Raw genomic sequence first — 16,260 nt, 5'->3', positions numbered from 1 at the left:
TCAGTAATTATCATCTCTGCAATTAACAACCTCGCAACCTTTTTACTATACTTGTAAGTTACAAGATTTCTTATCATACTACCATCTCTCTCTCCAACCCCCTCTTTGGGTGTTGCCTCACCCGCCAATATTTTTTGGTACATATCCAAAAGCTCACGTTTATGAGAACTTTTGGAACGTGAAGGCAAATGGTTTTGCTAGGTTGAAGTTTTGTTTCTCTTTGAGTGGTAATCGTACACTTGCCACAATAATTTCACTTAGTCTAAACCTTATCTATAGGACAATCCTTCACCTTCGTAAAATAGTCACAAACAACCAACGGATCATTCCCCTTCCGTTTCTTAGGAAGTGGACAAATACTACTGGTAGGGGCACTAAGGGGGTCTTGATGTTCAGGTCTCTCTCAATGATCTCATTGGTTTGCTAAGTTTCTATTTCTGTTTTGGTTTTGAAGTGGATATGGATATGGATGCTACACCTACTCCAGACAATTGTACTAATGTGGATTCTTCAATGCCTACACCAACGACAAGGACATTCACCTCTAGACCCACATCTGCAACTACTTCTTGGGCAAGTAGTCAAGTACTTGAAGGTTATCAATCTAATGAATCAGAAGAAGTGGAGCATGGTGTCAGTCGACCACCACGACCTAATAAGAGAAGGTCGTGAACATGGGACTATCTCACCAAAATTAAGGGTGATCGTAACAGCCTACTAGCAAGGTACCATTATTGTAAGGGTTGTTTTGGTTGTGAATCTAAGAAGCAAGGGTCGACAGTTTTGATAGCACATTTGAATGGTTGTGTGCGGTAGAAGATACATAAGGGATTGGTGGCTAAAGATCAAAGGTGCCATTGGACCGACCCAACTCCAAGTTGGACTCCAACTCCAACTCCATAGCTCCGATCGGAATCAGAGCTCAACTTGGCCTCCAACCCTATTCGGTGTCGGAGGTCGAAGTTGGTCAATCCAACTCCGTCAGAGTCAGAACCCAGCCCTAACCAGCCCTTCTTTACCAATGAATGTCACTGCCTCCCACGTCGTTGGATGCTCTCTCTCTCTCTCTTCGATAGTCATTGTGGCTTGCATAAAAGCTATCCACCAACCCTTCTCTACTATGGGATGCCAACCTTGAGCCGACCACCTCTGTACGCCACCCCAAAAGCCACTTTGATGTTATTTTTAACTCAAATTTGGCTATAATTATGCACAAGTCAATACTAATGCTCTTAAGGGGCCAGATGTAAGATATTTTTGGGCTTCTTTGGTCAAAATATAGCCAGAAAATTTAAGAAGTCGGATGAGAATGCTTGACACAAGCAATTTTAATGTCAATTTATATCGTGATAAGATTTTGAATTTTGCTGGTTTATAAAGAGCAGTATTAATTATACAAAAAAATTATAAAAAAAAAAAATTGTCGAGTGTTGTGATTTTATGAGAAATAAAGTTTTATAATTTGAGGCACTAGTTTCATGTCAAAATCAGGTCAAAATTTTAAATTAATGCTTATAATTCGCTTTATGTGCCTAATATTTCTCATTCTCATTTGTAAAATCAGGATATTAAAATAAATAAACAAACAAAATGCAAGAATAAACCTTTACTTGGGCCAGGGAATGAGGCTAGACCCCAGCTTAAAAATCCACCAGGCCTGGCAAAAATGGCTGTCTAGCACCATAGTTGTGGTTGGAACTTGAGTCCTTTACTTATCCGTAACGCCAGTGGTGGAAGATCTACCGCCATAGACAATGGCATCACTGGCTTCGTCTTCGTCATCCATTAATTTTCTTGTGCATGTGCCCGCCTCAGCTTTTAATGGCATTGGCACAAAACGTAGAAGTAGAGGAAAGACGAGTTCTATCAGAGTTACTCATTCAAGTCTCGCTGACGCCTCGGCTCTCCTCCAAGCAGCCCATTACACTGTATGCTTTCCCTATTAAAACTCCTTTTCATTTGATTCTTGAAAAGTATGGTCATTGCTGTGGAAGAAAGAAGCAAAGAAAGTGGGGCAATCAATATGGTATGATAGAGAGGAAAAAAAAAAGCATATCTTGATTTCCGGCTCTGATGGCTGATGTTGGTTGTAGGTGGATACGTACATAAAAACTGGCATGGTTATTGGCTTGGGGTCTGGTTATGCTTCTGGTATGGCCATACAATATCTGGGTCGCCAACTTCGTGCTGGCGTTCTAAAAGATATAGTAGGTGTACCCACGTAAGTTTTATTTCTTCTATGCAATTGGTAATGGTAATTCTCCCCTTTGCCTGCTGATTTTCTCTTTTGCTTTTTTTTTTTTTTGTTTCTGTTAATATCAAGTTCTATTAAGACATCCAATGATAAAGAAACCTGCTCAAAGCTAACAGTAACTGCTCTAGGATCAAGTCCCACGCAACAAGACCATAAAAATGGTTGTGCAAATAACTCCAACAAGTGGTAATGTCTCATCAAAGTTGTTATGTTAATTAGATATACACTCCCAGTAAAAATATATATTGCACTACAAACTCAAAGTGTGATGAATTTATAATCTGTGATTCTTTTTATGTCGTATCAGAGCAGAGTCCTGAGTTCCGACTCGAATATTACATTTTAATCAAATATTCCGCGTATTGACTTTAAAGAGTGAGCTTTTGGGACAATTGGTGATTTAACAAATTCTGATATAATTTGTACAGAGACTACTTCAGAAACAAGTGATATATCCTGTAACTGCTTTGTTGAATGGTCAGAATTTCCCCTGCAGCTGGTTGAGTTGTGGTCTGTTAATCTGTGCTCCATTGAAAGTTTCATGTATAGGACTTAAAATTTTATTTATTACTCCAGTATTTTTTTTTTTTTTTTAGCAACACTTTGTTATTGGAGAATCCAGGAAAAAAAAGGCTTCTTTTCTGTTCTAATCTGCCGTGGGTAATTTCTATTGTATCAGCTAGCTTGAATAATGGTTTTATATTGATTTGCTTCTTTTCTTGGTCTTTCCTAAGAGTACTTCTACTACTACTTTTCAGTTCCACCAAGCCCACATATTGTGCTTTGGTTTTTTGTAGGTCCGTTGCAAGTGCAAGTGAAGCAGCGAAGGCAGGAATTCCAATGGATAAGTATCAAGATTGTCTTCAAGTATGCACAAATTTTGAACATCATAACAGTTTCCTTTTTATTATCATTAGGTTTTGTGAATATTATCCTGCATGCTATTTTGTTCAAGAACATTATCGATAAATATCCTAGTGAATATTTTATTATAAGAAACCTCAATGAACCAGAACTTTTTTCAAATGTGCTCTTTCTTTTATAGGTATAATTCTAAAACACATTGGTGGTCAGATAAAAAGTTGATAAAAAAAAAAAAAAAAAGCCAAGTCGAATGAGAAGGGAAAGTGAGATTCAACTCCCATGAAATTTGTTCACTAGTTTTAGAGAATTTTTTTTTTTTTTTTTTTTTGTCGGGAAACCTCTCCAAGGCAGGAGTAAATCCCTGTACCCATAAGATGTTGAAAAAAAAAAAAGCCAAGTCGAATGAGAAGGGAAAGTGAGATTCAACTCCCATGAAATTTGTTCACTAGTTTTAGAGAATTTTTTTTTTTTTTTTTTATGTCGGGAAACCTCTCCAAGGCAGGGCCCTTCTGACCCACCCATACAGAGTAAATCCCGGAGGATTGTTTGTACCCATAAGATGTTGAACCTTGGACCTTGAAGGGAGTGATACCCCAAGACCAACGCCTTCACCACTTGGGCCAACCCCTTGGGATTCCTAGTTTTAGAGATATTATTAGAGGTTTCCCTGACAATTTGCTGCATGACTCTAACACATGATTATCATGGTATTCCTTAAAATTTCAGCCTTAGTAGGCTATCATTTTTTAGTTGCTTTGTTGTAGATTGATTTTGCATTTGATGATGCTGATATTATAGAAGAAGGAACACTCAGTGCTATCATTGGACGCCAAAGACCAAAAGATGAGGAGTCAGTACTCCTTCAACAGAAGGTGAGTCAAAACATTATTGTGTTTCCTGTTTTAGGGTGCCTCTTTGACTTGGATTATAGCATAGGAACTTTTTATAAGCCGTAAGTTATTTTTTGTAAAATGAAAAATTATATCTCTGAAAATTTGAACTTGCATATGTTTATATTTCCACGTTAGGTCTTAATTCACGACAGCACTGATGAATTTCCCTTTGCATTCTTTACCTTCAGTCTCTACTGAATGCAGCCAACAAGCTTGCTATTCCTTGTTAATTGCCCTTTTCATTCTTTACTTTCAGTCCATACTAAATGCAGCCAAAAAGCTTGCATTCATGATCACAGAGAGTCAGTACAAAGGTGATCTGGATGGGTCCATTCCAGTTTTGATTCAATCTGTAAGCAATTACACATGTTATCGGTTTAAAACAATTTGAGACATTAACGATAAGAGTAAGAGAAGATTGTTTGCATCTGATTTCCCGAATCATGTTTCAGCTCAACTGGATGCAAACTGCTGAAGAGATTGATGACCTATTTTTAGGTGATGCAGAGGTACGCTTCTTATGTGACATTATAGCATTTTAAATTAATATATATATATATATATGCATGCATATATCTGTGTGTATTTATGTTATTCAGTTTCAAATTATGTTCTTTAACTTATACATTAGAAACTATGAACTTTTTCCCTGGCATACACATTCCCAAGATTGGAAATCTCTAGGCCATATTGAGTTATTGTTGAGAATTTTTTTGAGATTGAGTTTTGGGAAAGGAGAGACTCCAAACACACACCATCATCTAAATGCAACAGAATTGGACAATCTTTCAGGATTCTCACTTTTGGTCACACGTAAAGGACATGCACTTGATCCCGACCGAGAAGTTTCGTGGGAAAAACATTATGATAGTTTTTTAAGCCTTGACAAGAATAAGACACAGCACAAAGAGTATTGTTAAACTAGAAGTGATCATAATCATTTTGTTAAATGAACACAAGAATCGTTTTGTTTCAACTTTCTCTGTCTCGATAGACCAATCAACCTTTGATTCAATATCTGTGCAAGTCAGGATATTGCCCTCCCCCACAGGGCAACCAAAAAGACAAAAATGGAGATCATAATATTCTTCAATAGCAAAAATGAAGTATCACTACTGCGGATGGATGCCTTGTGTGTTTTCCATCCACGACAATCACAGAGCACCACCAAACAAAAGTTATCACAGCTTTGGAACAGCAATAGAACTTTGCACTTTTCATTCTTGTTAATGAGACAAGGATCAAGTAAGGAATACTATATTTTCTGTTAATAAACTCTCTTAATTTTTTTATTTTCTTGGTGAGTGTGTAGGTATGGAGGAGGTCATCCATAGGGCAAGCAAGTCCACTAGGGGGTGATTTCCCTTTAGTCACTAGAGAAGGCCATAATGTTCTTGATGTTATATTTACATCTCCAATTCTAAGCCTTGGTAGGATTTACACCCAACTTTTATTTCTTCTTGTTTATACTTTCAAGATAATCTCTCATTCCTTGTGTAAACTACAAAATGCAGCGGAAGTAGCTGAAAGCCTTGATAAAGTCAATGGGGTCGTGAACCATGGAGTCATATGCAAGTTCCCGTTAGTTTTCTTGCTTCCTTGTAAATAATTGTTTACTGCTTTCACAGAAATCAAATCCATGTTTAATGTATATATGTGGAAGAATTTACAAATTACATAAACTAAAATCGATTGAAGATCGTGGTATAGCATCTTAATTATGTCGCCTAAGAACTGATACTTCATGATATAAGAAATACTCAAACATTTAGATGACTAGCCAGAGGTATTAAGCGCTACTGCTAGGATCGATGTAGGGCAGTTTATAAAGGAGTGAGAAAAGATATTTGCAACCGTGAATTGTGCAACCGTAATCGCTTTGAAAAAAATGAATAAAACATGAAACCCACATAAAAAAAAAAAAAAAAAATTAATTTTTAAATAGTAGACCTCACTCTTTTTCAATGCGATTATGCAGCGTTTACGCACTTCACGGTTATATGTAGAATTACTCATCAAAATTCTCATAGTTTGTTCAATGCCTATATTTGCATCAAGTATACCTTGCTTCTTTAAAAATATAATGTTGGTTCAACATCATCCAGTATCTAATTTCTTTTCTGCCTCCATGAACTACAGATGCGCAGCAGTGATTACTTCATCAGATGGACTGTGCATTGTTAATAATATGCCAAAGAATGCGGTGGAGGTACTTTGATTGATTGTTACGGCCACATAGGAAAGACTAATATGGTTCTCATAGTCACGGCACTTTTACTGCAGACACCAGTTTCAGCAGTAAAGAGTTTTAAAATAAAGAACCGGTGAAATGAGAAAAAATGGCTATTTATCACAAACTTCAACTTTTGAGTGATATGGTGGGCAGCCTTAAGTTTTGATTCGATGTCTTGACCTGTAAATATGGGAAGAATGAGCTAAATATTCTGTGTCAATACTCTACTTTTTAGGTGAAAAATGAGTGTCTTTCTCCATTTTGAAGGGCATAGTTATCAACAGAGATTAGGATGTTCCTTCGAAAACTATTCAGAAGCATTATTCATGTCATCTTTATATCGGATTTAAGTTTCAAACTCGTATGTATCTAATTTTGTACAACACTTGATTGGTATTTGGCAATAGCTCAAAGAGCCAGTGGTTATTCCTTTATTTTGTAGTTTCATAGCGCTGCCCCCTAAAGAAAAGCATTTCATAATTTGCTCGCAACAAGTTCTAGCACTGAAGGATCGAACATGGTTATGAACAAAAGATACACTAATTAACATTACCCTTTATTTTAGAACTAGAAGGGGCAATCTGCGCAAAATATGACCCCTCCAAACCTATATATCATGTGCTATCACCAACCAATGAGAGAAGATATCTGTTATAATGCATGTAACAAATAGGTTGCATCCTACTCTTACCTCCTAAATAGATTATCTTATTTCAAACACCTCCGTTCTCAGAGAGCAATAGAACGGTCGCCGAAATCAGCACTCTGCATGTGCATGTGGCTCTTCTCATTAATCTACAGCTATGGAATGGTGTGATCCTTTCAGTAAGAAACTGCCAAAGGGGTTCCATAGCCATAACGATGCAACTTTTGCCATCTCCAGGCAATCTGCAAACTCTCTTCAAGATCGGTGTATCGTGCCGTCCAGTTCAGTTCTTGCCTGATTTTAGAAGGGTCGCTGTACACTCTGGCATAGTCGCCTGGCCGGCGGGGTAGGTAATCAACCTTGATGTCTACTTCTGTAGCCTTCTTACATGCCTCCACAAACTCCTTTACAGATCTACCTGATAAAGTTATCCAAAAAGAAGCCTCAGACCTCTATCAGAAGTGACAAGTCTTCCATGCACAAGGAAAAAGTAAATGATATATATTATAATGATTTTTCTTTTTGTTTATCCTACCTTTTCCAGTGCCAACGTTGTAAATTCCAACCTTTCTGGGCTCTGCCTTTTCAAGAGCTTTCACGTGAGCATCAACCAGATCAGTGACATCAATGTAATCCCTTATGCAAGTGCCATCAGGTGTATCATAGTCTGTTCCTTTAACCTGCGTAGTGCAGAACGCTAGATTACAGCAAGTCTTTTTTCTTTTTGATGTAAAACTGATTAGAACAACTCAAAATACTTACACAACTTTATAAAAACTAACGTGGAGAATTTTGCAGCACCATGAACTTTGATAGTACCATCAATTGGGAAGCCATGGTGGTTAAATTTTGAATTAAAAGTTTTGAGTGTCCACTTAATGTCGACTCCAAACTCTACACAGCTTAAGTTTATAAACAAAACACTCACAGATTCTATTAATTGAAAAGTTAAAGTTCAGTGCAATGTCAACTTCAAACTCTAAACAGCTTAAGATTATAATTGAAACCCTCTCATAGATACTTTTATGTCAGGGAACCTCTCTAAGGCAGGGCCCTTTGGACCTACCCCTGCAGAGTAAACCCTAGTCTCGTGCACCGCACCCCTGCAGAGTAGATGAAACCCTCTCATAGATTCTAATGAACAGGTTCCAAGTCTCAGATTTATCAAGTATCCTAATTATCTCTTGATATTTGAAAACATATACATTCCCAGATAATGAAAAAGTTCAAGTTTATAACCAAAAACATCCCTTTGAATTTTTTCTAAAATTTTATCAGCAATAGTAGCTCTTCTAGACATGCATTGTGTGTCCATATTTGGATGTGGTAAGTAATGACTAAAGACAAGTCTTTTCAAGGTCTAACACAGAAATGCCATTCAAAAAGAACACCATATACCTTCAGCCCAGGAATAATAGCGCGAGCTGCATCAAAACAAGCACCAGATATTCGGCCGTGTTCACGTAGTTCAGGTCTTGGAGCTTCACCTAGTCTGCCCTCTGGATCTGACCCAATCACATTGAAGTATCTGAAATTTTCAGAAAGGAAAAGAAGTACCAAAACAATCACAACAATTGATTCGGGTTTATCAATGCCTTTATTCTTATAGAAAACAACCCAGGGAGGGGGGTTGAAGTGGTTGAAGTCTGGCCATGGTCACATATATAGTGTACGGGTAAAAACCAACCTTAAGATCATGACTGCCATGTCTGACTTTTTAGAAAAATCAAGGATAATATCTTCTGCCATCTTTTTAGCCTTTCCATATGGATTAATGGGGACCTGAAATTGAATTCATGCAAAAATGTTTCACAGTTCTTTAGCACCAAAACTCTGTATCCACAAAAAGTAGATGTAGCATGCCACTCTAAAAAATAATAAAACCAAATTTATTGGTGTTTCTTTTTATTTTGATAATTAAAGAAAACAAAGAATATTGTTGTCAACCCACAACCAACCTTTTTTTTACATATTAAAAAAGTAACCAACTTTTCTGTAGTGGAAAAAAAACTATAATACAGAAATAGAACCTGACCTGCAGAGTTTCTTCAGTAATGGGCATCTTTTCAGGTTCCCCGTATGTTGCACAGGTACTAGAATATATCAATGTCTTCACACCATGTGTTTCCATGGCCTCTAATACCGCCAAGGTGTTTGATGTAATGTTATGATAATACCTGTGCAACATCAAGGTTAGTAATATGTAGTAGTCAATTTAGTGCTTCAAAAGTGTCATGATTCACATTCTTTCTGAGAAGTTGTTTTAAACCCAAGTGTCAGATATTTGTGGACCCAGTCTCAACTATCAAATCCTTGAGTTCACTCTCTTAAGCCCATATTAAAGATAATTATAGTAATTGGCAAAGCTGAAAGTCCGAAGAACAATAAAATAAGTACCAGTGCACTTGGATGTGCCTCAAACATATTTAATGAAGCTTTATCGTTTATAAAAGAAAGAATTATAAGGAGGTAAAGAGGTACTTACGATGTGGGGGTGTGGAAAAATATAAGGAGTGGCTAGGATGCTTTCACAAAACACATTAATTTTGTGGTTGGTCACGGTTCCAGAATTCATTTTTGACATAATCCATGTTGTGGTGGGGTTCTTAGTGCTGTTTTTCCAGACCTCTTTTGTATCTCTCAGAATCCGGAAGCTTCTGTGGCTGAGATTTTGGATTGTTCTAGTAGTTTCACCCCAAAGGAACGTTCAGTTCACTAAAGCTGAGAATGACTTGGAAATGGATGAAGTTTCTGATTTGTTTGGCTTATTGTATGCTACACAGCTTGGGAGGGACATATGTGATAAGATGGTCTGGATTCATACTGGTAATAAGAAGTTTTCAGTTCATTCTTTGTACATGAAGCTGCCTAGGCCAAATGTGGTACAATCTTTTCCTTGTAAGAGTATTTGGAAGTGCAAGGTGCCTTCAAAGGTTGCGTTCTTTGGTTGGTCTGCTTCTCTAGGGAAAAATCTGACTTTGGACAATCTCAGGAAGCATGGTTTAATTGTTATGGATTGGTGTTTCTATGTAAAAAATCTGGAAAATCGGTGGATCATTTGTTACTACACAGTGAGGTGGCTAGGGTGTTATGGTATGAAGTGTTTAGTAGGAGCGGAATGGGGTGATGCCTAGGAGATTGGTGGATCTTTTGCTTGTTGGAGAGGTTTAGGGATAATTTGCAAATTGCTGCTGTTTGGAACATGATCCCTTTATGCCTTGTGTGGTGTATATGGGTCGAGAACAATGGTCGAAGCTTTTAAGATAAGGAATGCTCGGTGGATGAACTTCAATGTTTTTTCTTTAACACTTTATTTCAGTGGGCTTCGGCTATTGTCTTTAATGGAACTAGCATCCATGATTAGTTGATGATTCCAATTTTCCCAACTTTTGATGATTTGCCGATCAGATTTTACATTCTGAACACATAGAGATGTTCTTTTTATAGTGTACTGAACTTATCAAATTCCCAAATGGATCCTACAACTCGATTGTTTCATATTATTTATTTCTGCCTTTTCGGATGCTTTTCAGGGATCCAAGACAGGAACTAAAACTGGAATTCTCAAACACAGTCATATTGATCCAAGCAAGCCTCGCATATGCAAGCTCTTTCACACTATTAGATCAACAGACAAACTTTTTGATAAGTGATCATCTAACAAAGTTTGGGTGCATCATTTACCATTATTCTCATGTCAACATGTTAATGCGACTTTATGAGTTCTGCATCAATGATTTCCATTTCATATCAGCTTGTCGTAAAAAGCTTGATGCAAGAAACAAAAGGGAAAAAAAGAGAGCATGGTTTTTATTGCAAGATTGACATTTCAAATAGATTATATATTGATCAAGAAACAATACTTACTTAAGTGGATCAAGGGTACTTTCCCCAACATATGCAACTGCTGCAAAATGCATAACAGCATCAAATGAATTCTCAGAGAATACTTTATTAACCTGAAAAACCTGTTAAGGAAACATCCAGGTATGCCTGCTCACAGTCATATTCAGAGTATATCAAGACGGGCACAACATAAGGATACCCATTTTGCATCCCCCAAGTCAGCATAAATGAACTGAAGCCTTCCAGCTTCTGGAAATAATGCTTGGAGAACCTTAACAGCACCCAGGTTTCCCCGTGAGAGGTTGTCCTGTCAAATGGGAAAATCTCAAGACATTGTAATTAACATTGAAAATGGAGAATAATTATAAAATAACTTTCTTTCTGGAAAAAAGCATACCACTATAGTTACACGGTATGAGTCCTTTAGAAGCCTTAAGGTAGCATGTGAACCAATATAGCCAGCACCTCCTGTTACTAGAACATGCATTACTCCAGGCTCATGATGGGAGAACTGGAGGAAATGAAACACCATGTAAAACAACTTAGATTTGGAAATGACAAATTTCATTCAATCCATAACAAAGTTATAACCCATTCATTTGGATCCAAAGTTTTATTTCTCATCCAATGCCATTACAGAACCCAAATTGAGTATTGTTTGAGAAGGGGTTGCCGGGGGGGGCGGGGGGATTGTGGGGTGAATCAATCTAATCAAGAAAAAGGCAGACAACATTTTTAAGACCTCTATTTTTTAAGTACAAATAGTAACTCACAATAGGTTTTAAAGCTGTTGATAAATCGGAGATGACTACACAAAACTCATATTTAGACAAGCAAGAAAAATTGATTGGATACACAACTCTTTCAGACAAGAGTTTGCACCATTCACAATTTTCACGGATGTTGACCACATGAAAGAGACTAGTGGATCAGCGACTAGTAAGAGAACAATAAAATATAATTTATCAGCGACTGAATTTGATTAAGACATCAGGAAAATTGAGAGCACTAAAGAAAAATACAGACAAAAGAACATGGATGGGGGTGTCTTTGTATGAAAAGATACCATAAATAACATTAGCATCTCTGTTGCTTCTGTACAGAACAACACAAATGTAAATTTTAAAGGTCTGGTCAAAAAACAACACAAAAGAAAAACAAAAATGAAGAGACCAATGTCACATACAAGTCAACAACAGATTACTTAGATAGGGATGTCTTACATATCTTAGTAACTAAGACATATGTGATTAACGCTATTCATAAACTCCGAACTAAACAGCAGGCCATGATATAATTTGTGGAGCAAGACTACAGATGTATCAAATAAACACACATAAACTGGGGCCTGCAAAAATTTGTGGATAACAGCCTGGATCATGGGAGCAATCAGGAAATAAAGTTTGATTCCTCCCTCCCCCACATCAACACCCACGGTCCAACTTGCTTGAAACTCTCCAAAATAAAATTAATAAAAAAATACAAATCTAAAATAAAATAAGGTTCAAATGGCATATCCTGCCAAGCGCTGGTATAATATGCCAGCAAAGTGAAACAAAATGATGGGTCTTGGAGATCACAAAAGTCAGGAGCATGCAAAATGGGGGGAGCTACATGGCCACACGTGCAATTTGCATTTCCATCAACTAGGTGTTATTTGCATAATTGTGTGAACATGCAGAGTGGTGTGTAGCAGTTCTTAAAGTGATATTTATGTGAATGTATATATGTGTGGCAAAAAATATCATGGCAGTTAGTAGCAGTTTTACATTGCAGTTACAGGGGGATATTTAATATAAAGGCTGTGTAGATGTAACAAAAGGGGGTGTTCAAAACAATTGAAGTGACTTGCGTATCACGGTTCCAACTCCCACCCAAAGTGGAGTTTATCCTTTATCTTGTGGTTCACTCTCACCCGAAGAGGGATATTAGTTAAATATTTATTTTTTTGATTGTGGGTCTGAACGAGACCTATCAATTTGTATCAGAGCATGACAACCATCAAAGATCACATTGAGAGGTTAGAGACCAGGTTGCATGAAGTACAAGGAGTTTTTTGATTAGAAGTTCAAACCAAATTCACGGCGAGCGCATGCAAAAGATGGAGGAGTCTTTTAGACAAACTATTCAACATCTCTCACCATCACATGGACAACGGAACAAGTCTGTTTTCCCACATTCTCAACCTTGCAAAACAGACGAGGATAGTGCTATACGTGGGAGTGAATCGAAGGGTGAGGTAGATGAGCATGTTCATGGGCGTGAACATACGTGGAAGCTACGCAACCAGAAATTTTTTTTTTTTTTGGATGCAGTAGCACATGAAAGAAAGCCACGGTTATTTAGTCAATTTCATGAACGGCTGTGTGGGTCAATGGATGCTACTAAAGGACCTTGCAACATACAGGAGCCTACTTCTTGGAAGTTGTTCAGCATACAAAATGGAAAAACTGGAGCGGCCTTGGAAATATGTCCATAAAAGTAATACCTTTTTTTCTGCATAACTATTGGATAAAGAAAATCCAAGTTGGCATCCACGAGTATCCAACTTTGTTGCAGAGCCTATAATAGATGTGCAAATACATCAAGATCTACAAATGTGGTGGAAACATCAATAGTTGCTATCTTAATGATATTCATGGTTTTGATTTACAAAGTTGGACTTATTCAAAGATTGAAGCAAAGTTTGGAGCTGAGTCTTTAGAATCACCATTTCAAGTGAAGGAATTCAACATGCAAACTTGCAAATGGTCAGCATTAAAGGCCAGCAAATAAGCACCAGTACCAAGTGGAAGAAAACTAGGAAAACTCATATTGTGGATCTTGTGGACAAGGCTCAAGTGGATGGGGAAAGAATGATGGGTCTCAGAGGTCACAAAAGTCAGGAGCATGCAAAACAGGGGAGCTACATCGCCACACGTGCAAATTGCATTTCAGTTACTAGGCGTTATTTGCATAATTGCATGAACATGTAGAGTGGCATGCAGCAGTTACCATGCAATTAAGTGATATTTATGTGAATATATATGTGTGTGTGTGTGTGTGTGTGTGTGTGTGTGTGTGTGGCAAATAAGTAGCATTATGGCAGTTAGTAGCAGTTTTACATGGAAGTTATGGGGGATATTTAGCATCAAGGCTGTGTAGATGTAACAAAAGGGGGTTTCAGAAAACTTGAATTGTCTTGTGTATTGCAGCTCCAACTCGCACCAGAAGTGGAGTTTATCCTTTATCTAGTGGCTCACTCTCACCCGAAAAGGGGATATTAGTAAAGTTTTTTTTTGGTGACTTTGGCTCTGACTGGGACCTATGACAAATTTGGCTAGATATCACGTGATTGCTAGAAGAGCAAATGAAGATTCTCTGTGCATTGAGCTTGACATAAGGTTAAATAAATGTATAGACATGCGTACAAAAGTATCTATAAATGCATGCTAATTACGTAAAAAACCAATCCATCACAACATAGTACTTAACAATGAGAAGGTCATTCAAAGATAAGACAATGGTGTTACCGGGCATGGACTATTAAAATTTGTAGACAGCTTGAGCACCATAATGAATATTACAATGAAGGCAGCAACCCAAATGATTCTTCCTACAAAGTTGCCCTTCTTCTTTGGGTCTGGATAGTCCATGCCTGCAGGTATGAACGGGATTCAAGACACCAAACATAAATAATATATATTTCAAGCGATGAAGTTAAGAAGAGGCAGTACATAACCAGAAAGGACCAGATTTCGCGGTTTGCGAATGATTATTTTGAAATCATAACCAGATAGGTTTTGGGTGACATATTTTTCGCTAGAGAGAAAAGAACTATCGGCAAATAGTTTTTAAGTAGTAATACATTGAAGTGAATTATAGATATAAAGGAAATCCCACCTCCAAATGACATCGATCTGATGGACCTTGGCTGAGTTCTGGACCTGCCAAGATTTAGCATTTGGAGAAATCCCTCCAATCCTAACTGGTTATACAAATAGGAATCTAATCCTTTGCCTCAATATCAACGATCAGAGTTTTATATCTCATATGGTGTAAGGTGCTGCAACAAAACCCAAACCATGAAACAGTAATTTCTGGAAAATAAAAAGTGAAAATTACGAAAAATTAAAACACAAAAGTAATTATAACTGGGCCTCAATAGAAGAGAAAAAAAAAGGCTGAGAAAAAGTTCTTTTATTGAAAATATCGAAACTTTTATGCAACTGATAGCCTGGAAAGTTCACCACTCAATTTCAAAATTTGAGAGGTGAAGATAGAGAATGTCTGATACAGAACTTCTAGATCCAGAGAGACCCAGAAGCCGAAAACACATACAAAACGAAATGCCCATCAGAATTAGAAACAAATAAATGCACAAGATTTTTCAACTTTCATATATTCTTTGTACGTTCTGTTTGTGTCCGAGACTCCGAGCTAAACACTAATGGAATATGCAGATTGTTTTTCTCTGTCAGTGCATGTCTGCAAAATAATAATAAGTGGAAAAGACCCTAATAGAACCGCCTTTCAAATTTGAACAAATTAAAATCATTAACTAAAATTTGAAAACATGACAGACCCATATAAGATACAAGAGAGTAATGCTAATTATACTTGTGAATCGAATAATATTGTGTAATCATTTTAAAAAAAAAATAAAGTGTATAATTAAAAAATTAATTTTTTTATCTAAATCTCGTATTTATTTATTTATTTATTAAATGATTTCATGAACTTGCATATTCAAAAGTATTATTTTTTAAAAAAGAAATAACGTAACAAAATACAAAAATAAAAAATAAACCAAGAAAATAAAAAATAAAAATAAACCAAGAGAAAGAAAATGGCTTTCAAGAATCAAACAAGCCTGATAGAATTAGGGAGAGAACAGAAGAGGAGTGAGACGCACAAGAAAAAACGAAGGAAGGAGAATCGTTTTGTGACTAGAAGAAGTACCGGATAGAGAAAGCAAGCAGCAATGAAAGCCGGACAGGAGATGCTCACGCAAAAAGAAAGAAACCATGAATCAAATATAAGGACTGCATTGCCATGAGTTCCCACAAAAGGGAAAAACAAAAACAAAAAGCTTAAAGCGCGTACCGTAATTGGAGTCCAACCCAAAACGATCGAAAACGTAAGGGAAAAGAAAGAAAGGAAGAAGAAGAGGAGAAATAAAATCGAAGGACCAGAGAGAGAGAGTGAGAGGTGAAACGAACAACAGGCAGGAGGAAGTATAGCAGGGAGTTGAGTAGTAGCAGTATTAATACTCGAGTCCTGACAAATAGTCTGTTTTCATAATTTTTATTATTTTATTTAATTATTATAATTTTTTAAAATTTTTATATAAAATAAAATAAATAATTTAATTTTTTTAAATTCTAAAATTTTATTTGATTATACAGTTTATAAGATGTGTTATTAAAAATTATTTTTAATATTTTTTATTTTTTTAAAATTTTAAAAATTAAATTATTTATTATATTTTATAAAAAATTTAAAAAAATTATAATGATAAAATAAAATAAAATAATTTTATATA

The 16,260-nt window shown here is 36.5% G+C and overlaps 2 protein-coding genes across 6 annotated transcripts; one reads left to right on the top strand and one right to left on the bottom strand.

Moving 5' to 3' along the window:
* The first annotated feature begins 1,640 nt into the window (after positions 1-1,640).
* Positions 1,641-10,709, top strand: LOC108981661 (probable ribose-5-phosphate isomerase 4, chloroplastic). Its single transcript, XM_018952900.2, has 10 exons — positions 1,641-1,928; positions 2,094-2,221; positions 3,052-3,121; positions 3,883-3,990; positions 4,268-4,363; positions 4,464-4,520; positions 5,324-5,441; positions 5,526-5,592; positions 6,151-6,220; positions 10,424-10,709. Exons 1-10 carry the CDS (start codon positions 1,755-1,757, stop codon positions 10,541-10,543), a joined length of 1,008 nt encoding a protein of 335 aa, XP_018808445.2. The 5' UTR covers positions 1,641-1,754; the 3' UTR covers positions 10,544-10,709.
* Positions 6,641-15,957, bottom strand: LOC108981660 (UDP-arabinose 4-epimerase 1-like). Of its 5 annotated transcripts, none has more exons than XM_018952893.2 (11): positions 15,822-15,957; positions 14,619-14,781; positions 14,249-14,373; positions 11,134-11,247; positions 10,936-11,043; positions 10,758-10,849; positions 8,926-9,067; positions 8,578-8,672; positions 8,289-8,418; positions 7,426-7,570; positions 6,641-7,308 (listed from the first exon to the last, which is right to left on the bottom strand). In XM_018952893.2, exons 2-11 carry the CDS (start codon positions 14,677-14,679, stop codon positions 7,067-7,069), a joined length of 1,254 nt encoding a protein of 417 aa, XP_018808438.1. In that variant the 5' UTR covers positions 14,680-14,781; positions 15,822-15,957; the 3' UTR covers positions 6,641-7,066. The 5 variants fall into 5 exon arrangements, with proteins under 5 accessions (XP_018808438.1, XP_018808440.1, XP_018808439.1 ...); XM_018952895.2 differs by having other exon boundaries at positions 15,631-15,956; XM_018952894.2 differs by lacking the exon at positions 15,822-15,957 and adding an exon at positions 15,678-15,794.
* Between the last annotated feature and the right edge of the window lie 303 nt (positions 15,958-16,260).

This window comes from Juglans regia, chromosome 4, assembly GCF_001411555.2.
Source record: "Juglans regia cultivar Chandler chromosome 4, Walnut 2.0, whole genome shotgun sequence".
NCBI classification, from domain to species: domain Eukaryota; kingdom Viridiplantae; phylum Streptophyta; class Magnoliopsida; order Fagales; family Juglandaceae; genus Juglans; species Juglans regia.
The sequence above is the reverse complement of the archived record's forward strand: the minus strand, read 5'-3'. Positions and strand labels throughout refer to the sequence as shown.

Bases quoted from the DNA above. Each gene is read 5' to 3' on its own strand.
- LOC108981661 (XM_018952900.2), top strand. From the start codon at position 1,755: ATGGCATCACTGGCTTCGTCTTCGTCATCCATTAATTTTCTTGTGCAT. The intron at 4,521-5,323 runs GTACGCTTCTTA...GTGAGTGTGTAG, and splicing joins TATTTTTAGGTGATGCAGAG to GTATGGAGGAGGTCATCCAT. The intron at 5,593-6,150 runs GTTAGTTTTCTT...CATGAACTACAG, and splicing joins GGAGTCATATGCAAGTTCCC to ATGCGCAGCAGTGATTACTT.
- LOC108981660 (XM_018952893.2), bottom strand. From the start codon at position 14,679: ATGCTAAATCTTGGCAGGTCCAGAACTCAGCCAAGGTCCATCAGATCG. The intron at 11,044-11,133 runs GTATGCTTTTTT...CCCATTTGACAG, and splicing joins CATACCGTGTAACTATAGTG to GACAACCTCTCACGGGGAAA. The intron at 10,850-10,935 runs GTATCCTTATGT...CAGGTTTTTCAG, and splicing joins ACTTGGGGGATGCAAAATGG to GTTAATAAAGTATTCTCTGA.